General features: G+C 38.1%; 2 protein-coding genes across 34 annotated transcripts in view; one reads left to right on the top strand and one right to left on the bottom strand.

The window, feature by feature from the left end:
- Window positions 1-8,102, top strand: part of ABCA4 (ATP binding cassette subfamily A member 4) — an 83,011-nt gene extending 74,909 nt beyond the window's left edge. For all 19 annotated transcript variants that reach the window (XM_083847400.1, XM_083847398.1, XM_083847393.1 and 16 more), the window contains 8 exons: window positions 857-919; window positions 1,033-1,139; window positions 2,091-2,232; window positions 2,805-2,939; window positions 4,206-4,309; window positions 4,395-4,487; window positions 4,830-5,079; window positions 5,661-8,102. In XM_083847400.1, coding sequence (XP_083703526.1) covers window positions 857-919; window positions 1,033-1,139; window positions 2,091-2,232; window positions 2,805-2,939; window positions 4,206-4,309; window positions 4,395-4,487; window positions 4,830-5,079; window positions 5,661-5,783 — 1,017 coding nt within the window. In that variant the 3' untranslated portion in view covers window positions 5,784-8,102. The remainder of the gene's footprint in view (window positions 1-856; window positions 920-1,032; window positions 1,140-2,090; window positions 2,233-2,804; window positions 2,940-4,205; window positions 4,310-4,394; window positions 4,488-4,829; window positions 5,080-5,660) is intronic.
- The window catches only part of TECR (trans-2,3-enoyl-CoA reductase), a 28,032-nt gene continuing 5,876 nt past the window's right edge, over window positions 3,632-25,787 (bottom strand). For 5 of the 15 annotated variants that reach the window (XM_083847532.1, XM_083847533.1, XM_083847530.1 and 2 more), the window contains 12 exons: window positions 20,337-20,387; window positions 19,772-19,823; window positions 19,397-19,441; window positions 17,986-18,089; window positions 15,880-15,995; window positions 15,656-15,761; window positions 11,703-11,775; window positions 11,571-11,614; window positions 10,076-10,133; window positions 9,413-9,501; window positions 8,335-8,380; window positions 6,668-8,233 (listed from right to left, as the gene is read on the bottom strand). In XM_083847532.1, the coding sequence (XP_083703658.1) occupies window positions 8,106-8,233; window positions 8,335-8,380; window positions 9,413-9,501; window positions 10,076-10,133; window positions 11,571-11,614; window positions 11,703-11,775; window positions 15,656-15,761; window positions 15,880-15,995; window positions 17,986-18,089; window positions 19,397-19,441; window positions 19,772-19,787 (825 nt within the window). In that variant the 5' untranslated portion in view covers window positions 19,788-19,823; window positions 20,337-20,387 and the 3' untranslated portion in view covers window positions 6,668-8,105. Of the gene's footprint in view, window positions 3,728-6,667; window positions 8,262-8,334; window positions 8,462-9,412; window positions 9,502-10,075; window positions 10,134-11,570; window positions 11,615-11,702; window positions 11,776-15,655; window positions 15,762-15,879; window positions 15,996-17,985; window positions 18,090-19,396; window positions 19,442-19,771; window positions 19,824-20,336; window positions 20,388-25,787 lie in introns of those variants that run through there. The other 10 variants (XM_083847523.1, XM_083847529.1, XR_014587758.1 and 7 more) reach the window with 9 other exon arrangements.

The following is a 25,787-nucleotide window of genomic DNA, read 5'->3' as shown; positions in this document are numbered from 1 at the left end:
TTTTCCATAGCTGAATTTCAGTCTCAAGTTCACCATTTAGTTCCTTTCACATTTAGGGCTATAGTTATTGCTAATTTATCTTCTTTCAAGACAGTGAAGGCATATAATTGTTGCTATCAGAATACATGCAAGCCTGAGCTACAAAAATAAAAAGGCTGCACACATGTGGGAAAAGAATTTGCAGGGAGCTTTGTGCTGTTTCACACGTCCCTGAATTAGAGATAATGAGGAAAACAGCGGTAGAATCAAAAACTTGAGCAAGGTCGAGATAAAGTAAATTGGCTACAGTGTTAAAGATGAGCTTTGGGCAGTGGCCAATTGCTGGCTGGCTCGAGGCGCGTGTCTGAGGTTCTCTAACCAATTGTATGACAGATTCGGGCACGTGGACAGCGCGTGGGACTACAGGGAAAGTATATGTAGTAGTGAAAAAGGGCAATAAAGGTTTCCTGTTCAAGAGCCATCAGGAGTCCGTGTCTTGCATCCCTTCAGCACACATTGTTGGGATCTCAAGAATAGAGAACTGGAGTATCATTCTCCAGATCTTGCTGTATTGTTCCACTTTGTTTGATATGTCAGAGATACTTTGTCCCAGCAAAGCATCAGGTCTGCTGCTTAGCACTAAAGATATGAAGTAAAAGATTCATGAAGGAAACTTGGAATTTTTAGGGGTTATTACAAATGTATTTAATGTAAATAAATGTCTGATGGTAGAATGCTTACTCTTTCTTTCCAAAATTTTATTTTTTACTTTTGTCTTGGTTCTAACATTGCCTCATTCCAACAGCATTAAACTAAAAAAATCAGAAAATTTTCTTTGCTGCAAAAGTCCTGAAATATTTTTTTTCTGTCAATTTAGATTTATGCAGGTAGGCACAAGCCAGCAGTGGACAGGCTCTGTGTTGGCATCCGTCCTGGAGAGGTAGGTTGTTCAACAGCACTAGATTACTCATTCCATGGATCAGTTCAAATTGCATGCCCTTGTTGATTTACAAGATGGAAATACTAAAAAATGTGATACGTTTTATAATTCAGTGCTTTGGTCTTTTGGGAGTCAATGGTGCTGGCAAAACAACAACATTCAGAATGCTGACTGGAGATACTGATGTGACATCTGGAGATGCTGTAGTGGCTGGCAATAGGTAAGTACCTTAAACAAACAAACAAGACTGAGACAGTTCATTTACCATGATAGACTCCTAGTCTCAATGACACAGTAGCTCCCTTCCAGTTTTATGGGACTGAGAGAGACCATGCTAGCACCTTTAACACTGCGTTGTAAAATTTGGGGGTAAGTTATACTAATGCTAGCAGTGCAACTAGGCAATCAGATCTAATGGCAAGAGCTTCCAAACATAAGATAACATATCCAAGAGAGCATTTTGATTTGAGCTTTGGAACTTTTCTCTGTCTGTTTTTAGCTGCTTTGTTTAAACAGGCCTGGCATAATGCCATAACAAGTCGTCACTACATCATGATTCAATATTTATGTCAGTTTAGTTCCAGGTTGTGCATCTTGGTTCCTTAGGTGTAGTTGGGGTTTGACTCTTTGATGTGACTTGAATAAATAGCTGTTTTGTTGCCAGGACAGGATTCTGAGCAACCTGCTGCATTTGACCTTGCTTGAGCAGGGTGGGCAGACAAAGACGATGTCCAGAGGTTCGTTCCAACCTCAGTCATCCTGTGATTCTGTACTTCTCTCATCTTCTCCCATTGCTACTACCAGCAAACATTGTTAGCTTCATATCTTGCATATCTGTTCCCAGTGACCACAATCTGAGATGAAATTTCCTAATTTTTAAATCTCAAAATAAACACCATTTGCAAAAAGTAAGATCTATTGAGAACTTTTCTTTAAGTTGGCCTATACTTACACAGGAAGTGGATTTGCACTCTTAACCAGAGCTTAGCTGGCTTAGATGAGAATATATTCCTTGCTACACTGTACAAACATTTCAGTAGATTCTTGTACTGGGGTGAATTCATTTTCCTCTTAGAAAAGTTGCCCCAGAAAAGAAAGATTTTATTCAAACTGTCCATCTCTGTCTTAAATCTAGTGTTACAGGTGTAAGATTTTTTCTTTGTTTCTCCAGTATATTGACTGACATTTCTAGTGTCCATCAAAACATGGGATACTGTCCTCAGTTTGATGCCCTTGATGACCTGCTCACAGGACGAGAACATCTGTATTTATATGCACGCCTGCGAGGGGTTCCAGCAGAGGAAATCAAGAGGGTAAAGCATCTCACTTTTGACTTGTATATAGCTACAGTGAATGTTTGTGATGATTCACCTCATGCCAAGGTCCGAAGTTTCCAAGGTGGGCTTGCTTTTCTCTGTGTTGAAGTCCTGGGAGTGGTTCTTGTCATTTGGAGTTCAGTACAAGAATGCAGAGTCAAATCCAGGTTCATAGGCATTAATGATACTTGCAAAACTGTGGAGCCAACTCTGGAAGGCTACGGATGCAACTGCTGTGACTCTGAATTGGTATGGTTACTGTTTTGTTATTTTATTTGAAGTTGTTTATGTATGAGAAAAAAACAAAACAAAACATGAAGATTGCAGAAGAAAATAATGTACATTCTTGCACAAATAGGAAGTGAAGTCTACAGCTAAGGCTGGGTTATGGCTTTGCTTCAAGGAATTAGAATTCCCCTCATCATAATAAAATATTTTTTTTTGACTCCGCTGCTCCAGTACTAAAACAAATGCGCCAAAACCCAGGCGTTTGCCAGAAGAGGGATGTATCAGCAATCCAGTCTGCTGTGTATTAGCTGCTGTGTGAAAAAAGATGTTCTTTCTCATAGGTTGCTGAATGGGGCATCCAGAAGCTGGGACTTCCCATGTACGCAGACCAGCTGGCTGGTACCTACAGTGGTGGCAACAAGCGCAAGCTCTCCACTGCCATTGCACTTATAGGCTGCTCACCACTCGTCTTGCTAGTAAGTGTTATGGTAGCATAGCTCTGTGATAGCTCAATATGACATTTCATAAAACTACACGATAAAGAGCTACAAGGATGGTAATGATTGTTCTTGCAAGCTCTTTTCTGCCTCAACTTATGTCTATTTCTGTGTAAACTTGAGTTCTTTCATTTCAGGGTAGACTGGGATGCATTGCAAGATACGGTTTCAAATGGAACCTAAGTTATGAAAGAAAGGTCTTCAGTAAAGAATGGCTTGAGATAAAATCTATAACCTAGACAAATCTGAATTTAAATCCATGTTTGGTTTCAGTCTGCCTTTTCTTGTCAGAGTATAACCAGTCATGTAAAAAAGGATCTTATGACATATACATTGCTGCTTTTTCCAGCAGAACAGAGGAAGGTAGTTGCCCTTTTGCAACATTTATCATCTTTGGAATGAACTATAAAATTTTTGAATAAACTATACAAATGCTGAAACGTAGTCCTCATCAACTAACAAAAATTATCAGATAATTGCATATCTCAAGGGTAATTTTAAATGCAATTGCTACAAAAATCATTTATTTAGATTATAGTGTACCACCTAAATCCATAGGCTATAAAGAAACATTAATAACTGCTCAGTAGGTAATAGCTTAATAGTTCCTTCACCTATTTAGTATGCCTTTACATGTATTCTGCCTGAACACAGTAAGCAGCCAGATGAAATGTTTTCTCACAATATATTTTATTTATTTATTTATTTTCAGCTGGTGTAAATCAGGGTGACTTCACTAGCTTCTTGGGTTGCAAAATGTCCTGTTTCTGTAAGAAAGAAGGTTACTTTTAAAGCCAGACTTGACACAGTTTGATGCAGCTGCTACTACATCACTCTCTTTCCATTTATTTTTATTTTAGGGCCTAAATGTTTTGGTAATGGGGTATCACGAGGCTTACATTTTTTATAGCTAAGACTCCAGACTGTGGAATGCCTTTGTCAGAACATTCACTGTGTTCCTTTCCCTGTAGCTGTGCCCTACACAGACAGCACTGTACTCTTACGCATTATTTCTTGTATTTGTTTCCATACTGCTTTGTGCCAAGAAGTACCTTAGTATTCATTCACTTACATATTTCTCAAGGCATTTGTGCTTTCTCAAGGCACAGATTTCAGTAGGGAAGCAGCTATATCAGCTATATGCTAATTCCCAAACGTGCAACAGATTGATTCCAATGGTTTACTTCTAAATGATTTTTTTTACCTTCTTTTCTTAAACTGGCTGTCTTAACATTTCCCTTCCAGGATGAACCAACTACTGGAATGGACCCTCAGTCCCGGCGCCTCCTGTGGGACTCTATTGTCAGCGTGCTCAGAGATGGACGAGCTGTGGTTCTAACTTCACACAGGTATAGAGCTGGGATTCAGAATGCCTGAGAAGCTGACATTCATCTGCTGACTTTTATCTCAAATTTCTTTTCTCTGTTCTGAAAGTATGGAAGAATGTGAAGCTCTCTGTACTCGTCTAGCCATCATGGTAAAAGGTACCTTCAAGTGCCTAGGGACAATTCAGCAGCTAAAATACAAGTAAGTTGACTACATTATGGTGTTTTTTTTATGGGAAAACTTAGTACATGTGACATGAACTGTTGTTAATACAGCAAACCAATCTGAAGAGCTGTTGTTTGAACAGACCAATTTCTGGGTGCAACTCTGTGGTATTCTAGACGATTTAGGTAGACCTTGTTTTCAAATCCGTTATACTACAGGCCACTTCTGCAGGCCAAACACAGCGCTTCCTACAAAGCTAGATCTTAGGCATAATCTTTCAGATATTGTTATTGCTTTCATAGCTGCTGAAAATGATTTTTTCCCTGAATAATGAAATGATCTCCTCATCCAATTCCCAAACCCATGTGTGCTTCCCAGGTTTGGAGATGGCTACATTGTCACTCTGAAAATCAAAGCTCCGAAGGCAGGGCTGCCTCCAGATCCTAGTCGTGCTGAGCAATTCATACGCATAAACTTCCCAGGGAGTTTACAGAGAGAGAAACACTACAACATGCTGCAGTATCAGATTTGCTCGTCCTCTCTGGCTAAGATTTTTCGATTAATAATCTCCAATAAGGAAAACTTGCATATTGAAGAATATTCTGTCTCTCAAACAACTTTAGATCAGGTGAGTAAAAAAAAATAAAGCATCCATGAGAAAGCCTATTATGCGATGCAATGAGGATGTGTCCAAACAACTGAAGGACCAAACTGCTTAGAGTAGAGAATTCCCTCACATCTCCTTCTCAGACAAAATTCCCAGACTCCTCATCAAGGAAGGTGGATCAGGTATGAAATCTGAAACTAATTCCCTGTGTAAATAGGTGCCAGTTGAATGCTAGTGAGACAGCATTTCCCAGATGCTAGAGTTCCCACAACCCATTCCTTCAGGAGCAAGGTCAGCTAGTCAGAATGAGGCTTGCTGAGCTAGGAATGATCTAATACTTCTTTCCATTTCATTTCAAGTAAGAGATTTGGACTATGTTGTGTCAGAGATGCTGATAGAGAGATGTGGTATCTGGTTAAATGTTTTTATGTCTCATCACGGTTATTATACCAGAGCAATATACTGGAATCCAGTGTCTCAGTTCAATACATCTTTGGATTCCCTTTTCTGTATCTTCCCTGCAGAGATGCCAGTGTACAGAGACATTCCACTAACTCACCTCAGTTGATGAGGTGGTGACATTTTCTGCTTTCCTCACACAGGTTTTTGTGAACTTTGCTAAGCAGCAGATGGAGGATGAGGAAATTCCTTTGCATCCCCGTGCAGCTGGAGCCAGTCGAGAAGCAAAGGTGTCCCCTGCTTTGCATCAGCAAGCAGTTGCATAGACTATTCCTACAGTCACTAGCACTTAGTGTGCCATACCAGAGCAGTAAAAAGTAAAACAAGACTCCTAGGCTCAGTACTATACTGATTTTTTTTGTACCTTTCCGAGAGCTGTGCTCACAACTCCCTAGCAACAGCAAACTGCTGCTGCTCTACCAGGAACACTGCATACAGCACGTGCTGAATGTGTTGAAGTAAAGGCTGGTTCTTGGTTCTACAATGAAATCTTCTTCTAATGTAAAGTTCATTTAAGATACAAGAAGAGAAGTCACATTCGTCCTTGCATTAGCAAAGGACATTAAAAAGAGCAAAGAGCATTAAAAACAGTTTCTCTGTCTGGCCCTTTCAGGCTGGTAGGTTTTTCTCATTTAACTCGTTTTTCATTCTTGGCAATGGAAATAGACAGTTGTCTCAGCAAAAATGAGAAGAATTCATTAAGCTCTCAGACCCAGGCAAGAAATTTGCTTAAAAGAAAACATCTTAATGAAAATTATTTCATACTCACTTATCTTCAAGTTCAGAAATAGAAGCAGAATATCAAATCGGGGTTTAAAGAAAATAGAGTATGTGCAAATTGGCCCAAAGTTTAGTTTTTATCATGGAGGCTTGGAAAAATATCTGTTACCATACAAGATCAAACTTTTCTTCTTTCCTGTAACCTGTACCTCAAATGGGTGTGTAGTGTGAGTAAGGTATATGTTTTGTCTGTGCTCAGGAGAATTTCAGCCAGTTTGTACTCCACACTGCACTCAGTGGGAAATCATTTGACATTTAGCTCCTTTCTCTGGTTCACAGTTAAACTAGTGGAAAATAACAGTACTGAAAACAAATTCATAATGATGTATTGCTTCAGTTATCTAAGAAATCATTTCATTTCCAAGAAATCTCCAAGATGTGTTATACAGAAATAAAATCTGGGTCATGCATTTTTGCTTTTTTAGTTGTTTTTTTTTTCTTCAATTTATCTTCTTATTTAATGAAAGTACATTCTTGCTTTGTGCTTTACAAAATATTATGAAACTCTGGCAACCAGCTGTAGTCTTCCTCTTTTGCTGTAACTATTTCAACTGAATTCAATGTAAAGGCTAGAATTTATTGCATATTTCATCCTTACAAATAGCTGCAAAATCTTTCTATACATCCATTATAAATAAATTAATCATAAAACAAAACAGTATCTATGCATTCTCTTCATATTCTGAAATAGCTTCTTCAAAATGTCATTCAGATAGACTGCAATAGCCTTTTTTATCCTAGATTTGTACAAAACCCAACTAAGTCCCACTGAACATCTTGTGAAAAAGAAAACACAGGAAGTTCAAAATGTAGCTGATTTTTTTATCCCTGGCTCTGAAAATAGGAAGGGAGCTAGCATTCTGAAGACTAGCAGCCACTTTTTGTATTTACAAAGTACATTAAAAATTATTCAGAGAATACTGACAAATAGTACAAGGTAAAAGGTCCTTTAGTAACGTAAGGACTTGTTATATGAAAACAGACCAAATATCACAGATACAGCATAGATCAGATCTTATGAATCTTATTTACTAGTATGCAATTTACTAATGAAGAATACTAAAACCAAAACAAACAGAAAACAAGCTTCCCCCCCAAAAATCAACACAAGATGTTACATCTACAAATTCATCTTACTGTAGAATCATTTGGCAAATTATAGGTTAGACCCAAAACAGGTATTTGAGATATTGCCTATTTCTTTATTCTAGGAACCATTCATATTCTTTGGTAATGTTGTTTGTCACAAAGCACCTGCCCCCAGGCAGCACACTCTCTTTTTCAAGTCAAAGAAGGCAGAACATGCAACTGTCTTCAGGCCAGCTGGCCATGCTGTCTGAGCTGAGCTCTCTAGTAGTTGGCTGGTATGTCCTCGTTCCAATGTACTTACGTCACAGTCTTGTAGAGTGCCACTGCTAAATTTGGAGCTACTTTTCAGCACAGGCTTCTCAGTATCTCAGAGGCATCAGTCTAAATAGACTAGTACAGGAAAATCTAAGTCAATTGGGTTGCAGTGAACTATAGGAGCTTTTGGCTACCAAATGTGCAATGAAGCCTTACTTTTTGAAGGTGCTTCTGAGTTGAGGAATTCGTGAACATAAGGAAGGATAGTTTTCAAATGTACACAATTTCCCTCAGCAGTGGAGATTTAACATACAACAGAATTATTTAGATTAATTTACTTATTTTTTGGCAGGAGGTTTATGAATAAAAAGATCCATCACCTTTTTCTTCTTGAAGTTCCATGCAATATTGAAGTCAAGCTTTTTTTTTTCTTCTTTTTTTCTTTTTTCTTTTTTTTTTTTTTTTTACAACAAAAAAGGAATAATTGGCATTCTAAGACTTGGATAATCCTTGAATTCTCGTAGGTAGGTGTAGTGTTTATCTTTTGCCCAGATTGTCATCTGAATGAAGCAAAGCAAGGTGAACAGACCCACTGGGAGGAAGAAAAAGAAAAAGATCCGCTTCATAACCAGGGAAAGAACACGCTCTTGTCGCTGACAATGCTTCAGAGAGAAGTTCCAAAACTTTACTCACCTGGAACACACTGAGTCATGACAGTGAAACTGATCCATGTCCCCACCTGTTTTGGCCAAGGAAATTTAAAACATTTCTGATGACAGCATTTGCACTTATGTCTCTATTGATCAAAACCAACCTTGTCCTAGTATAGGTAAATAAAAAAGCCAAGGTCAGCCAGATCATTTTCTAATGTGAATAACCTTTAGCCAAAAAGGTGAACAGTGCCTTGTTATCAAAAACAAAACCTTCATGTTTGCTTCCATACTTAATATGACAATTTTAAGCATTACAGCATAGCTTCCTTTTTCTCTGCCTAATTAGTATTTGTCGCTTGTCCATCAATGGTAGGCACAGTAATTTTCTACAGCCTGAGACTTAATGCTGTTCTCATTAACATCTGCTAATGACAGAATGACACTTAATCTTCACTTAAATCAAAACCTGACACAGTCTTTCTGCACGAAAGTGAATTTTACACTCAGTTGCACTGTTTCTAACAAGTTTTGAATTGAGTTGGGAGTTTGGCTCCTGATTAAGGAATATGAAGCAATAAACTGGTTCAAGCTTCTAAACCAGACAGCACCAACACAAACGACTGTATAACTTAGGAAAATGGGGATGAAGACCTGGCAAGCATTGCCTCATACACACTACTTCTCCATTTTCTCTACTACAGTATCTTCTATTTACCTGTGCACTATCTTCCTGTACATTGTGATATTTGTTCCTGGGCTCTCTTACATTTTAAATCCATTAGATGCCCCAATCCCCTCACTGCCACACACCCTCAGTGTCGATCCCCCTATTCCTGTCTGCAAAGTTTCCAGTGCTTCCAAGTGCATTTATATCTTGTCTAGCAGCTACTCTATAGCACAGGCCCAGGTCTGTTTGGCCCGTAAGTACTGCCTCAAGGGTGGACAGGAAGAACAGATAAGTTCCTGTCTGCCGTGTGGTTTCTTGGCGTTTAGAAGAGGAGGGAAAATATACTGGGCTGAACTGTTTCAGAGTTTTCTTCCATGTTTTAACATGCCAAAAGAAATGAGAACTTATCCAGCAAAACTAAAATCTTAACAGCTTGTTTGAAAATACATACCTCATAGGTATAGTTAGGGCAAGACACAAAGAAAAACAGCCACGTGAAAGGATTCTTTGTTGGATATGGGATCTTACGGGTTTTGGATCCTATAGATTAGAAAACAAATCACAAAATATTCATACTCCTAGATATATCATTTCCTATAAAGACAACCCAAATCTGCCTACTCCTGTGTCTCATCACTGTCATAGGGACAAGAAGGATGTGGGAAAACAGGATGTCCTCTGGACCCACAAAAAGGAACAGTATAACTGTGAGGAAATTCTCTGGACATTAGCAAGACATACATAACCCTTTGATCGCAGTCACACCTGTTGTGACTTATGTATGTTTTAGATGTTAGAAGTTAAAGGTGTTCTCTGTTTGTCACAGAGCTGGATTTTAATAGTCATACTTGATAGCTGTTAAGATATTTGGCTCATGCACAAGGAGCTTTGGTCTGCACAGAGATCTTGTGCCCCTCTTCACATAAAGTCAGTAAAATTACTTTCCCTTGCTCACCAATGCGTTGCTTATACCAGCACTTCTGCACTACCTGTGTTTCCTTCTGTGCTACCTGTGTAATTGATACCCTCCAGAACCAGTCCTTTCATGAGACAGCATAACTGTGGAAGTACTGAATGGCTGGACTAAAGCGAAAAACGATAATGTAATTTTTACCATCTCTCCGGAGGTCACTAAGTGCAACATGAATGGAAAAATTTCCAGCTTCACACAGCTGCAAGAAAAGGCATGACAGTTAAAATGCACTTCTCTTCCACTTACTCTTCTTCCCTTTTTTATTTCTCAGGGTATTTAAAAAAAAGTTAAAGAAGTTATTGTAAACAAGATTAAAAAAAGGGAGTTAATTGTAAATAACCAAGATTCCTTTCTGACAGGTGGATGGAATCTTTTTGTTCAAACATAAGACCATATTATGCTCTGTTACAGTATTTATGAGATTTGCCAACAAATGTGGACACTCTGTCCAAAAGATCAAATTTACTTCTTATACAGTCCCCATGAGATCTAAAGGCAATAAATAAAGCAGATAAAAGTAAATCCACGAGATGCTTTCTTTATCTTTTAGCTATGTCTTTAAAAACACCAGAAAACTTGATTTGGACAGTTTTGATTTCTCAAAAGTTATCAAAATCCCAAGGAGGATATGAGTTGAGCTGTAAGTTTTCTTTTCTAGAGTATAATTGATACAAATCATGAAATGTAATTGACTCAGCTTCCTCCACTAGCTTTAAACAATGCTTCCCCAATCAATTATGCAGAAAGTGTATTGAAACAACCCATTTATATGATTATGGATAGTCTTCAGTGTCTGCAAAGCATAACCATTAAAGCAAATGACTGGTCGTCAGACCTCCTGAGTTTTATTGTCATCTCTTGCAAATAGTTATGTAGTCTCTCTATAAAATGGGAATGGGTTACTAATTCACAGAAATTTCATACCAGGAAGCTGCTTTGAGAACCTCCAGTAATTGACCTTTAGTTTCTTAAAGCAAGTGAACAGCTGGTGTTTTAAGTGAGTTAAACATACATAGGAAAAATGGGTACATCTTTGTTGGCTACACTAATGTTACTTCCGCACATATGGAAATGTTCCTAGGAACAGTAAGAATGAACAGACACTGTCTTAAGAATTTTGCTTCGTAAGAAAAGCTGTAAAAAATGTTCCTGAAAACGCTTGTAAGGAGCAACACCTCCTCCCCTCACTTCCATTTGCTGCTAACAGTTGTATCAAAATGAATGCCTTCCCTTGAAAATAAGCAATGTATTGTCTTAGTTGGCCAGTTCACTAAATTTTATGACCTGTTGTGATTCTTAACACTCAATGAACAGTTCCCAAAAACAAACTCACTGGCTTTTACACACAGTGTCACAAACCAATAGTTCCAGGATTCTTTTAGACTGAGAGAGATCATTTTAGCAGATCAATATCCCAGTCTTAGAATGGATACTTAATCAAAATCTTCCCTTCTGTACAAGATCACATTAAAAACTGACAGATGTATCTGTTCTGCATGCAGGTGGTTAGCTTTAGTAGTATGTCCCAAGTATTCTAGTTTTAAGTATCTGCTTATCCTACCCATTCCCCCACTTACACAACATAAAAAATAAACCAGCATGTTTTAGCATTTTATAAAAGGAGCAACAGACCTACCAGAAACATGATCACAGCAAAATTGATCTGTTTTTTCCCATAAGCTACAAAACAAAATGTTTACATATGGTTACCACTAATATACAGCCAATAAAGGATTTAAATCATGTTGAGGGCTTTTATGCTACTTACAAGGAGGAGTGTAAAGAGGATGATTGATGTAATAAGCAAGCCAAGCTGCAAATCCCCAGTAATACAAGCAGTTCTGAAAAACAGTTATTTTTACTTTGTGTCAGTACAATCCTCTTGGTCGGTATTCACTGCAAGGACCACCGATAACAATCAATTGGGCTGATCCTCCAAGTTGCTGATAATACAACAAAAATTGACAACACTGGGTATGGTAAGGCAGGAGCAGACAACAGGAAATAACAGGAAGGAAGTAGTGCTCATAGAGTAAGATTTCCTTTCAAATATCTCAGAGCTGTTAAATTTATAAACAGTTTTAGGAAGTACAATCCTACTATTGGAAACAGACTTCTCTTGTCTGACAAGCCATTTGGCCAAAGATGATGTGCCATACAGACTGTATGTTAAAGACAGACTTGTTTTGCTAACCCCTGAGACTTTATAAAACCTGATTTAGGCACCGTGCTCTCTTCCTTGCTTATTTCTTTGTATTTATTTGTACAATTTTTATTTGTACAATTTTTATTTGTACAATTTATCGACATTCTTTTTCTCCTTCATCCCATTGGTTTTCTTTCCTTCACATGCCTTAACTCTTCCTCCTTTAAAACATCACACCTGACCTTTCCCTCTGTCCCTTTCACCATATCTTTATTTTGTCCCTTTTGGTGCTGTTCTTGGCTTTCTGTGATCCAGCTTCCATTCTCTAAACTCTGATATTGAAGCTTGCACTGTACTGACTCATTCCTGACTAATTTCAAGCGCTTCATCCAAAAAAAAAAAAAAACCAAAACTGTTTGGTTTTTCCAGTTCTGCCTATTGTGTTTTTTCTCCTTCAGTATCTTGGTGACAGGTTATCTTCTCCCTCCTTATATGTCTGCTGGGAAGCCCTTTCTTGGCCTATTCCTCTTTTTCCTCTATGGTCTCAACTCTATGTGCCATTCTCTTACAGACAGACCTTAAGCATTCTTGACAACTCATACACCTGTCTCCCATCAGTTCAGATTTCCTCCTTCATCAAAGATACTGCAATCATTGAACTGCCCAGAGACCTAAGACAAAATGAAGACCCTTTTGGGTATGCTGTAGTACAAACACGTAATGGTTCCTTGCTCTGGGATTACATATTACTAGGTAACTGATGAGACACAGCAAATTATTAACTAATGATTATAGATCAGGTAGGACAAGAAGGGCAAAGAGATTAAGTATCTTCCCCGTGACGACCTCCCTTTTATCCAGGAAAAGCAGCAGAGCTGGAGGAACAACTCCAGTGAGGAACAATCTAGTCAGTGTCCTACTGATAAACTACTGCTTCCTCCCTAACGTTGATTTCTTCTGCCATCACCCACAATGTACTAACTGCTGTGCAAACTTAGGTAGAAATGGTTTGCTGTAATCTCGGAATGGCACCTTATGAACAACCATCCTATAATTATGAAAGCTGGCACAGGATGGGTCATATGGGAATGGATTTTAGTAAAGTTAAATAAACAAATGATTATGGCTCAGCTCCCAATAATACATGGTGTCATTAAACTGATTATTCATCCAAAGAACGTGCTTGACCACAGTAGTTATAAGTTATACCTCAGTTATAAGAAAAGGAGCTTTAAGATGAGTGGAGTCTGCCACTGCTAAGATCCTTAGCAGTAATACTACAAATGGCAAGCTGTCACTAGAAGCCCTTACTGCTCATACAAAAGCCTCCAGTGAGGTTCAGATAGGAGCAACAGAATATATGCAGGCTTAATGAACTCACTTGAAAGAAGGGAATTTTTTCTGTGAATCTTTCATATTCCAGATAAATAACAAAGTTTTACAATAATCTTTTATAAAGAGGTTTTGTGGATGATCAAGTTGAGATATTGCAGGAATAGTTTATTTATGAGATCTCTAAGTTTAAATATTTCTGGTTAGCATTTTAGTTTTCTCTATTCCGACTTACCATCATTCCTATGATAAACAAGACTATTTCTTAAAGTTCTGCCTACGTTTACTCATATCCAGCATGTTCCTTTCTGTTTATTTCATTATATTATCTTCTGGTTTAAATGATATTTCTTTAGCTCTAGTTGTTTGGTTTTTTTTTCCTCCAGATGTGATCATAGAAAGCAATAATATCCTGTTTTTTTACCCATGAAAATGCTGTGTAAGACCAGTCATATGACCAATCTTTGAGGAATTCCACCGGTAACCTCCCTATTAATAAAGGTATGAGAGATCCTTTTCTGGTACAACCACTGTCATCTTTCCCTTTGTTAGTTCCTTTACCACCACACAGTTTTTTTGTATTAATCCCTGTTTTACTCATACTGAGCCACGTATCTGAGAAATATATTATGTTAATCTAGCATGAACTGCTTTTGATGAACCCTTACTGCATTTTACTGCATCATTTATTCCCATTTCCATTTCCATTTGGTGAACAAAGGATGAAAATCACAAGTCTCATCAATTCCTGTCTCAGGCCCCTGCATAGTGAAACTTAAGTATCTCTTGCTAACTGAAACATTCCGTTGTGCTTGGGAAATAAGCATCTATATTTGCTTTGTACGTGATCACACACTTATATTAAGAAGCTTTGTCTATCATCTGTGTGTGAGAGAAAAAAGGGAAGAGGACGTGATACTTTTCTGACTGGCACAATTCTGGAGTAACACCATCAAAGTCAATGAAATTGTAAAAGCAAATCAAACCCAAGCACTGCTAAGCAGGGAAAACTGAGAGCAACTTTACAGATGAAAGCAAGTACCACCAACCTGAAAAGGTAGAAAAGTGATCAGAATGACTGGTACAAGCGACAATTTTAGCAACTACATTTTGTTTGGTCTGAAAGGAACTAAAAGTTGACATGGACCACAGTGAAAAATGAAGATTTATCACACTGTACAGATTCTTTTTCAAAGTAAAGTTGCCCATAAAACTGTTGTTTAGCATGCATTAGCTACTATTGTGTGAAGAACAAGTCTTTAAGAGATCTGCTAGCCTTTCAACAATCCCTGCATTCTTCTGCTTCAGAAAACACTGACAGTAAGTTGCCAGGGAGGGTTCTTTCTGAGGGCCACTGCTCAACTATAGACCCTCACTCCATTTAGAAAGCATGAAGCCATCACCAGAACTACCAGAGCCACTGCAAAGCTGTAAGGAGTTAGCCACAAGGTAAAGCTTCAACTGCCTGGAATATTCACTGCCATAATACAAATTCCAAGGGACTGTCTAAATGCAAAATGTTAACTACCCAAATGGTCATACTATATGTTTTTCTAGCTGTAGATGATAATCTCTTGTTTTCCTGAGTACAAAGAGCATTTTTGAATATCACTGTGTATTCTGTTGCTAACATTTTAAAATAACCACAGCCCATACAAAACTGTGCAGCTTTGCAGACAACTAGGAAATAGGGGATCTGCATCTTAATGGCTGCCCTATGCCACAGCAGCACCGATAAGGTTAGGGGGTGCTCCTGGATGAGAAGAAAATATAAAACAAACAAGTTTACTTTGCACTGGAACAATGAAAGGTAAATTAACAGTTGCTTATCAGCAAAGACAGTACGAGGTGGGGAGAGGTAAAGTGACTGTTTTTTGTTTTGTTTTTTTTTAATAAAAAAACCCAACCCTCCCAATATTGCACCTATCTGTGCTACCTTAAAAGTTAACTTTAGTAAACCTTCACACCCAGGGAGGTAGCTGAGTGGAAAGGAAGGGAGGGCTAAAGGTCTAAAATTTTAAGAGAGCAACGAGAAAACTGTAACGTGAATAACTGTATGGCAACAAATGGGTTATACAATAGTGACATTAAGAAATCTTTTGAAGGAACTACAGATTCATGGGTAAGATTTGCTGCACATTACTACAAACACCACGCCAAAAAATCTGTGCTGCAGAGGCAGAGAATAGGTTGGCTAGGTTGGATTTGTAGGGGGGCTATGGATAGATTCTGTCACAATTTACCTTCACAATATTCCTCAGTGGCATAGTCCCATGGGAGAACCGATGAACAAATATTGTTTCAATCAACCTTTTGATGTAGTGGAAAGAATGGCAGATACATGCCAAGCTAGAAACAGCAAGACAAAAGCATTTAAGAGTGCTTAAAAAAACAAATGTGGCAAGACATCTGGAGTAAGACTACAATGCTAACAAGTAATACAGCTCAAGCCTGCAAACGGACTTACTTAACTACTGGATGTGGGCTTGATGTAAACCTCTCATCCAGTCCATACACAAAAGGCATGCGGAAATAAAACAGAAAATAGATGAACAATGGACCTGTATATTCTATCAAAAACACCTGCAAAAAGAGAGAAAATAATTAGACAGCTGAATCAGATGGTGGTTCTGCTTTGGTTTCTTTGTGATAAGTAATGCAGTGGGATAAACACCTCCACTGACCCAGAATGGCATTTAGAGATGCAGGGAGGGAATAGCAGGTTTGGGCTTAGGCTATGAAATTAGTAGACATGCATACAAATGTTCTGCAATGTATTTGCCTCAGTTGCATACAAACAGCCATTGCCAGTGCAGCTGACACAGTATGGGTATGAAAAGCTAATCACAGCAGCCCAGAGATCATGATAACTGTGCATGCATGTTACATTTATGCAACTCTCACCCTCCTCTTGCCCTTAAAAACTATTCATTTATTTTGGGTTAAAATGAAAGTTGTTGAAGAATTTATCTTGAAGGAAATGAGCTTTCTTTCCAATGAATGAATTTTATTTAAACTGGAAACACAGTTTGCAAGTGTTCACAGGTGACCCCATCTATATGAACAGTTAGCACAGCAGATATTCTGGAAAACAATCAATTAATTCTATACTCAAATAATCTTTCACTGGGGCTGGGTGGGAAGAGGAAACTAAAGAAGCTATTTTCTAACCTAACTTCATTTCAGGTAGGAGTGTATTTCTCATGAGCATCACTTTGTATTGATGTTAGCTTTGGACCAAGCATTAACAGTTGCATTTTCCATTTTTAAAGTGAGGAAGGCAGGTCAGTACTTCATTTATGGAGAAAGAAGGGAAATTGATTGTAATTCCGTCGAAGAAAACAGAACACGTCACTTTTCGAATGTGTTTAGAGTTAATTTACCTATGAGAAAAGATGTTTTCATTTCAACTTCTGTAACAGAATCAGTATTTTCTGTGGCAAAGGTAGGACTTGATTGTCTTTTTTATTTGATAAAACTGAAGCATTTCTTGGCTTACATTTGAATGAACTAGTCTGAAGGGCAGGGAAAGCAGAAGGTAAAGGACAGATTATGGAATTGAAGAAGTCTGGTGTTATTTTACTGTGATATTTTAGTATATATTAATGCATATATGTCTTGGAGTCTACATTGCCATTAGACGTTTTGCTCGTCTTAGTGGTTTATGGCTTGTGTAATAGCTGACTTACTTATCAGCACAGCATTTAAAGTGATGATCTGAAGATTCAGTCTTGCAGATATTTAAAAAAATTTTTTTTTTGCTTCCTGTGAATCCTTGCTACGTCATTAACACAAGATTTTAGTAATGTTTCACAGCTAGGAAATGGTAAATGTGTGGTAAATTACTGGGTACCTTTCCCTTTGTGCTGTGCTGGTTCATTGTAACTAGTGGAAAATACGTGCACCTTGGAGTTTCTGAAGAACTTTCTAGGGTTATTGGTCACCTCACTGCATAAACAGCACTCACCTGCTGAGTGAGTTGTGATGGGGCTTGCCTTTGAGCTAAGAGAGTAAATGTGAGGTCTTTGTGGATGGCTCCTAACACTGCAGAAATGATCAGCTGTCATTAGCCTGGCATTAGCATCCTGGGACGCAGCCACATGCAGACAGCTAATTCATTTTACTTTCATGCATTTTCCTGCTGAAGTCAGTTCAGTTACTGACAGGTAAGTTTCTCACATGCCTCTTTGCAGAACAAACTCTGAGTATAATCCTGATTTTGTCAGGAGAGTTACACAGGCCCTCTGAAGCAGGTCCCCAAAGGCATTTAGATACCTAGTTCCTAGTGATTTTGCAGTAGACATCTACATCCATTTGAGAACTTGCACCTTAGTTCAGTACAACCAAACTACCCTGTAGCAAGTTTCCCACTGCTGCTCTCCTAGGGAGCTAGACATTCAGAATATTTTGTTGCTGCTTTCCCTGGTTAAATGAACTGAAGCGATGAGGATTCATTGCCTGCATCCACTATCAGAGCAGACCATGCAGAAATATTGTAGAGACAAAAAGTGATGTAAGGATTAATTATGGAGAAATAGCCATTAAAACGGCTCAGATTTGACACACAGCTCACCGTAGTCCATCCTATCTGTGGCCCTAAATCTTTAAAGTATAAGGTAGCAGTTGTGCCAACAGGGAGGTGCTGCAGGATTTCCTCATCCCTCAGGGACTTTCCTTCTGAGAAGGAAAGAGGTAATTACATCTCAGTGAAATTCAAGTCAATTTTGCCAGCATGCTAGCTTTATATTGTGCTTTTATCCATCTGTGAGATTCTTTGACCTGACATGGGTTTATTGGAATCTAAATAAAACAAACAAAAAAAACTAAGAATGCTTATCCTTAATTTTGATTTATCCCTATAATCATATGTAAGCCTAGATCCTCTATTCAGGATCTCTCTAGTCAGGAGAATTTCCGATCCTATCTGCCTAGTACAGTAGACTTGCTTCATCACTGCTACAGCAGAATTTGCTGATGGGTCACTGTCCGTTAATACAGTTCACTGACCTCGTAGTCAGCTGCACCTCCATCTTTCTCTTCCCCGCTTCTCACTGCTCATCACCAGACACAAGGAAGCTGTAACAAGCTAGGACTGCAAGGCCCTCCTACGGAGGTCTTCATTGCCTCCTTTTTTTCCAAAGCTAGGACATGATTCCACAGGAGCTGAGCTGGTGATCAAGTTTTTAATGCCTGGATTTCAGGGAATCCCAAGAAGGCCAGCATTTTCTCACGGCAAGTCTCACAACTGAAACTCATGTAGGAATCTAACAATGTAGATCTTAGAAGAAGGAAACAAGGTACTCATACGCCTGTTCTTCACAGACAGATTCTACACAATGAATTAATCTTCACCAGCATAATTCTAAGGGAATATATAAATCAAATTATGCTTACTAGAAGCAAAAGAACAAAGTGCTACATTTTATACTGAATGCTAAGATGAATTAGCACAGTTTGGCGATTGGACTTTCTTTTGTGCACCCAGACCACGTACTGAGGCTTCTAGCAGTGATGCCTGCAACTATGCTAATCAAGTCAGTCAGCTGGCATCAGCTTTGTCAGCAAATCCTACATCCATAGCAATGTGTTTTACATTAGCTTACCTCAAAGGAACTGTAATTCCTGTCTGAGAGCAGAGGATTATGTGAATTGATAGCTGTAACTCAGTTCTTTTTAGTACTCCCAGCTGAGCATCACTATGGGAATCATTTCACTGCAGCTAAGGGAAGTTAGAGTCTAGATTCTGTGCTGTCTTTAAAGCAAAGGTGCTCAGTAGTTATAAAGTGCATTGGAACAATGTTCAGACTCCTGAGTTAATTACCAAGCGCCAAACAGATGGATGGAACTCTTTTCAATACTTTCAAATAATTTAATTTGTTCTCAATTCATTTCAGTCTTCATGGAGCTAATACCCATGCAAAGTACACCTTTTACACAAGGCCCCTGCTCAGAGCTTTATTACTCTAGTCCTCACAGGTACTTACTTGGATCAAGTTTTATTGACTGTCTTGCTGGATACCACCGAGGATCTGTAAGACCATGAAGAATTTTGTGATATGCAATATTTGTTTTAGATTACCCACTGTTACAATAAATGCCACATAACAAAGTATGATTTTTTGAAGATTTTTAGGAATATTCATTTAACACGAATACCTGTGAGAAATTATGCAGCAGGAAAAATACAAAGGTGTATCAGGATAGTATAAAAATGGTATTGAAATCTCACTGTGATCACATTCATGTGCAAGTTACTTAGCATTATGTGTGTGTGCATCACGTTTCAAGTTCATAATTTTCTCTTATTTATATACTGGATATTCTGATGTGATACAAACTGTTGCAAAAGTTATACTCACATAATTTATGGAACATCAATCTTATCTCCCTAATTGTAGCATTTGGTTCCACCTAGACAAAAAATAATTCATATATATAGATATATATGTAAGATATGCACATTTTGAAAGACAGCTATTAGGTGTAAGGCTATTCATGTAGAAATGTGACTCAAACAACAAATAATATAACTTTCTTACATATAGCTAGGATTGGTATGGATAATTCCAAGTACTTCTTACAGGAAAATGGGAGGACCTAATTTGTGGCATCTGTTTCAGAGGCAGTCACAGTGGCAGTGATCAAGAGTTACTAGAGCAGCATTGACAGTTTGATGGCTTATGAGTGAGTAAGGTACAACTGGCACCATATAGAGAAGTGAGTGAAGTTGTGCTATTTGCCCAAGGCTCCTTTGTGAAAAGGGTTGAACTGCTCTGTAGTGAGTATGAAGTACGCACAGCTGTTGCCTCTCCAATGGCCAAAAAAGGGCTATTGAAATACTTCTCACAAACACTAAGTTTACTTTAAAAAACATTAGTAATTTTAAAATAGCCACCTAGCATTTTGAACAGATTTTTGTTTTACCTTATCTAGGAAGCATAGCTGTTCCTTTGTCTTCCAGTCAAGGATTTCCACCTGATAGGATACAAAATTATAATTATTATTGCCTACATAATCTCTAAACTCTTGGTTGATTCTCAATTTTGCAGTCATTATTCAGAATGAGACACCTTTTTCCTCTGACCTATGGACTGTGTTAAAAACAGTTCTGATGTGTTCAAGAGACAGCTTTAATCATTGACGGGTTCTCAAAGCACTCAACTTGTGAAAAAATAGCACTCTTGCCAAATAAATTGTCTTCCTGGATAAATTCAGAAGCAGAAGCAGCTAACTGATCGAAACACACATTCTGGGGTGTTTTGTTATGCTAGAATAAAAGGAACAAATAAGGGACAGAGAAGTTTCATGGTAATCACTAAGGAACAAGTTTATCTTCAGAACTGTTCTGATTTATAAAACTAGAAAGGCAATTTGAGAAAAAAAAAGTAAATGTGTATATACATGCATGTAAGCAAGTATTTTGAGTACACAGAGCATAAAGATTACTATACATTGTTCCCAGAATGTGTGTTAATTATAAAGAGAGTGGAAAACATCAAAAGACATAATCGACAAATGCAGCTAAAGATGTGGACTTCGTAAATCCTTGAGAGGTTGTTATAGGAATATTCAATGTTACTCTTGCCTCTCAGATCACCCATACTAGAAACTATGTATTAGCATTTTATTTTCCAAGTGGTGGTTTAATTGCAGCTCTGAATAGGACAAAGTGGATTATTTTCATGATCAAATGACATTTTGGCAAAAGGTTTTGATTTTAATTAACAGCCAAGCAGAAAAGTCCCCAGATGTTTCAAAGCCCAGTTGCAGCAGACTAGCAAAACTTACCATATAGTTCTTGTGTTTTGTTCTCATCAAACACTTTGTAATGGAACTTTAAGGTACAGCTAAGACTGCAAGTTCAAAGCTTATCTGTCACAGTCACAAATGACTGGGACTATCATTACTCAGTTTGTTTGTTTGTTTGTTTGTTTTTTAAATAAATGTCTAATGTTAATTATGATTGGTATTAACTGACCAAGGGGACAGATTAACAGTAGACTTTAAATATGATTCCCTACTAAAAATAGGAGTCATAGTCCAGTATCTTTCTAATAGGGTATCTTTGAAGAGATGACTTGGTAGAGTATCTTATTTCCTTTTTTTACTTGTCCCAAACTATGCTTTATCTGTTGGCGTAGCAATGAAGCACTTCAGCTCCAGCCAGAAGTATCCAATCTGATCCCTACAAGGGACCCTAATGCAGTAGTATTTTCTACCTGTGCATTGTAAGCTGTCAAGGGGCATCAAGGGAGGTAAGCACTTTTCCTCCTTTGCAATGCATAATGCATGTGTGCCAGATTATTGTGCTATTACATATTTCTGCCTATCTCCTTTTGAAATAATATAAAGTACAAGTTTTACTGTCTCTCTGGGAGATCACTGTGGGAAAGCAAATGAAGTGGATTCCTTTTCTCTGGGATGCTGAACTACAGCATTCTGACTCTTGCAGCCCACAGAACAGGTACTGTGGGGATGGTAAATATTTTTTTGTCATTTCTGATGCTGAGTTGTTACAAGGGTTATTGAAACCTTCAGTGTATTTCAAAGCTCTCATATCAAAGAACACCACTGGGCAGCCCTACAGACTGCAGCAGCAACCAGTTTAGAAGCCTCCTTCCCATTCCATCCCCACTCCCAGCATATACATATTGGGTCAGAATCCACCCACTCCACCCTGCCCTGGAAGTTTTAGTCTCTGGTCTTTAGTGTCTGCATTAGAAAAATCCTCTCCAGGCCAATTACAGAGTAATTTGGATATCTGTTCTGCCACCTATCCTCTTTTAATTGAGTTATTCTTGTTATGCACAAGGCCAGATAGAAAATTACAGAACATCTGCTTTTGCTCTGTGGTTTTCTTGGGAGTAGCTGTATTAAAATGTAGGTATTTCTGTGAACCACTGGAATCAGTGTGGAAAATAACCAAATCATCCACCATCTTCTATATTGCTATTTGGTTCTGTTCCAGCATGTTGCTTTCAAGTGCCAAACTGGCATACCTTCCTGTACTAGCCATTTTCTTCAAAAACCTACGAAGATGATGGATTCAGACTTCTGAAAGTGCACAACGACAGTGGCGAGTGGCAAGGTCACCAGCTGCAATATGGGAAATTCCCATCAAATACGAGGAAACGACAAAAATTGGAAGAGACTGCTTAGAGGGGATATGGAATCTCCATCCTTGGAGGTATTTGAACCTGGACTGGGCAAGCCCACGTGCAGTCTGATGTAGTTGCATCTGCTTTGAGCAGTAGTTCAGCTACATAACTTTCAGAAGTCCCTTGCAACCTAAATTATTCAATAATTCTGTATTTTTGAACACTCATTCCTGAACTTCAAACATTTTAGTTACTATCAGTTACATTCAAGATCTAAGCAAATATAACACATGCTTTCCCTTTTCAGAAAGAGGGAGACAAGAACACTGCTGTAGATTCCATTCCAGCTCATAGAAATTTGTGCGACGACAGAGTGAAAGCAAGGTGACCATTTCCTCTAATTATCATGCCTCTTATCTGTGACAGAACGTCCCCACCGTGGTTAGCAGTTCCCTGCATAAGAGCCAGAAAAGACTAATCCAAGCTAAGAAATGTTATCTTTTCTGAACATAACGGCCAATGGCATGAACCCACATAGCACTGAACACCGTGTTTCCAGTCCTCAGGCACAGCACCAAGTCAGTTAATGTATTGGTTGGCAACAGTATTCAGATACGCAGCAATCTGTTCTTGGAACGCTTACTGATGGGTATCATCCCTTTTAAACATAAATTGTTTGGCTCAGAGCATTTTAATTTCTGAGTGTTTTCAAAGCATTTAGCACAATAGGACACTGACAGTCAGTTTGCACTAGTGCGGTATGACTTGCAGTCCACTTATTTGGTGATTTTTTGATAGGCATTTTAAATTACAGCTTCTCAAAAACTACTTTGAATAGAATGTAAGCAATAGGCAGATTTGTGCAAGATAGCAGAAAGTTAAAACTCTTCTAGAAGTGACTACAAATACATACCTTCAATGTTTAGGAGACAAACTTGTTCTCATGCATAAGGAGCAAAGATTGATAATGTCTTTAAAGACAGAGAAAATCTCTTAATTATTGTTTAGAACAGGTCAAGAGCAAAGAATAATCAATTTATGATAAATGCAGAAAAATTAATTGCAACAGTTAAACTTCTATTCAGAAGGGTGGAAAATTTATTCACCAGGGAAAAATGGTTGAGCAGTGTTAGATTTTTTTAGATAGGGTGCCTTTAATAGGATTACAAAAATACAGTAGATCAAATCCACCCAGTTTAAGGCTGTATCAGGTGCTCAAGCATCAACAGATCTTCAAAAATGATGTGATAACTGTAATGGAAATACAGACACATCATGTCTGTGCATCTTGGAAGTTTTATTTGCAGCCATTTGTACTCAGCAGATTCAGTAAACTCTAGCTTAGTGAGATTTTTTGAACACTGACATAAGCATTTATTGTATCGATTTCTTTTTAAATTACTCAGAAAAAAAAAAAATGCTTATTTTACAGTCTTGGAACCAACCAGCCCAAGAAAGAGCAATGCAGAATGAATTAATTCTCCCTGAGCTACTGGACTGCTTAGGTAAGTCAGGTTCCTGTAATTTAACCATTAGAGAAGTCAGTGGTTGCTATAGTTCTAATTAAATCTTTCTGAACATTTAAATTTTCCAATGGAATTAGTAATTTTCTCTATTCCCTTAGACTTTTCTTGAATACTGTGTTGTTTCTGAAAGAAGCAAGCATGCCTTAGTGTGGTCTCCCACTAGGGCATATCAGGAATAACGTTCTTGAAGTCAATAAAGTTAAGCCAAAGGGAAATTGCTGTAACTGTAGTTACACTGAAAAACTGTGTTTGTGCTGCTGCTGCTACAACTGACTTTCAGTCTGAAACTTGCCTTGCATAGGAACGTACAAACCATTGCAGAGGATGAGTCTAAGGATCCATCCAGAATGGTACCTTTCTTTCTGATACAGCCAACAGCAGGTGACTCACAGGAACAAAACACGGCAAGAATGTAGTGAACGTGGGGAGGAGAGAAGACATACAGATTGAGATTTTCCTGCAGCAGAAGTGCTGCCTTTGTATTTATTAGCTTTTTGTGGATTTTTCTTCAATTACTTCTTCCACTTGCCTTTTAAACCTGTGTAAACTTTTAGCATGCACAGTGTCTTGAGGTGAGGAGTCCCACAACCTAACTACATGCTATGTGAGAAAGTTTCTGAGCAGAACCAAGGCAAATGTTTAACCACAAAACCAAATTTCATCATCTTACCTGTGGAGGGCTATACTTTTTTCTGTAATTAGTTCAGCTATGTAAAGCCTTACCTTTCTGAAGTAAATAGCTCACATTTCATGAAACTAGAATCTTATTACATGATTTCACCAAGTATTAAAAAAGGAGATTGTGATACCCATACTCACAAAGTTTCATACAATTAAAATTCACTTTTGTAAAAATCAGATGTCTAACATTTAAAGGTTCACAAGACATACACCAGGTGTTTACTCATCAGCCTCTTAAGTTCTGCTCCTATGTATGCCTGAGAACCATCATCTGGACTATACTGAAACTCAGTATATTTTTATTTCTTCCACCTGTTAGAGGTTTGTGCGTTAGAGGTTATCACAGTGAATTCTGGCTCCTGAAAGCCTATGAAAGCTTTCCAGCTTTTGCTAGCATGACATCTTCCATGAGGATACACAGGATGGGAAAGTAACCAGCACCAGTTAATTCTGACTCAGCGGGTATTTACTTGCATTGGCTAGCACAGCTGCCAATTTCCCAGTCATGCTGAAGACTCACATCATTCACCAAGTATCACTGTCACTATTAAGCAGATTGGAGTGCTTCCATCTGTGAACCTAAGCCAGCTTTGACGCAATAATAAGTAGACATCCAGGTTTTTCAGTGGCACCTCATAGCCTTTTCAATGTACAAAGGAGACTATTCATAGCTCAGGGCTCTAGTTTATAGTGATTATTTTCTGCAATGAGAATATTCAGGTAGAAGAGGATTATAAATGCTCTGTGCAAATCAGCACTGTGATTTGCGGTGTTGGACTTAGGTATCTACAGTTCCATTACTACTCTTCATGGATCATTTGGTGTATGGATGTCAAAATGTACATCCAGGGTATGCTTTCAACATGGAATTTAAGAGACTGAAGAGAGATTTTTTCCTTTCAATTATTCATTTATTTTTCCCTAGGGGTATTAAGGTTGGGTCTGCTGTCTTTTCACAAGGCAAGAAAAGAAGAAGCGATAGGAAGCCTGTAGCCCTTATACTCATGGGTGAACTCACAATAGTTGCATTTACTTTTTAAAATATATTCTAAAGAAGTCCATTATTTTCT

The sequence above is a fragment of the Anser anser genome (assembly GCF_964211835.1).
Source record: "Anser anser genome assembly, chromosome: 8".
Lineage (NCBI taxonomy): Eukaryota > Metazoa > Chordata > Aves > Anseriformes > Anatidae > Anser > Anser anser.
The sequence above is the reverse complement of the archived record's forward strand: the minus strand, read 5'-3'. Positions and strand labels throughout refer to the sequence as shown.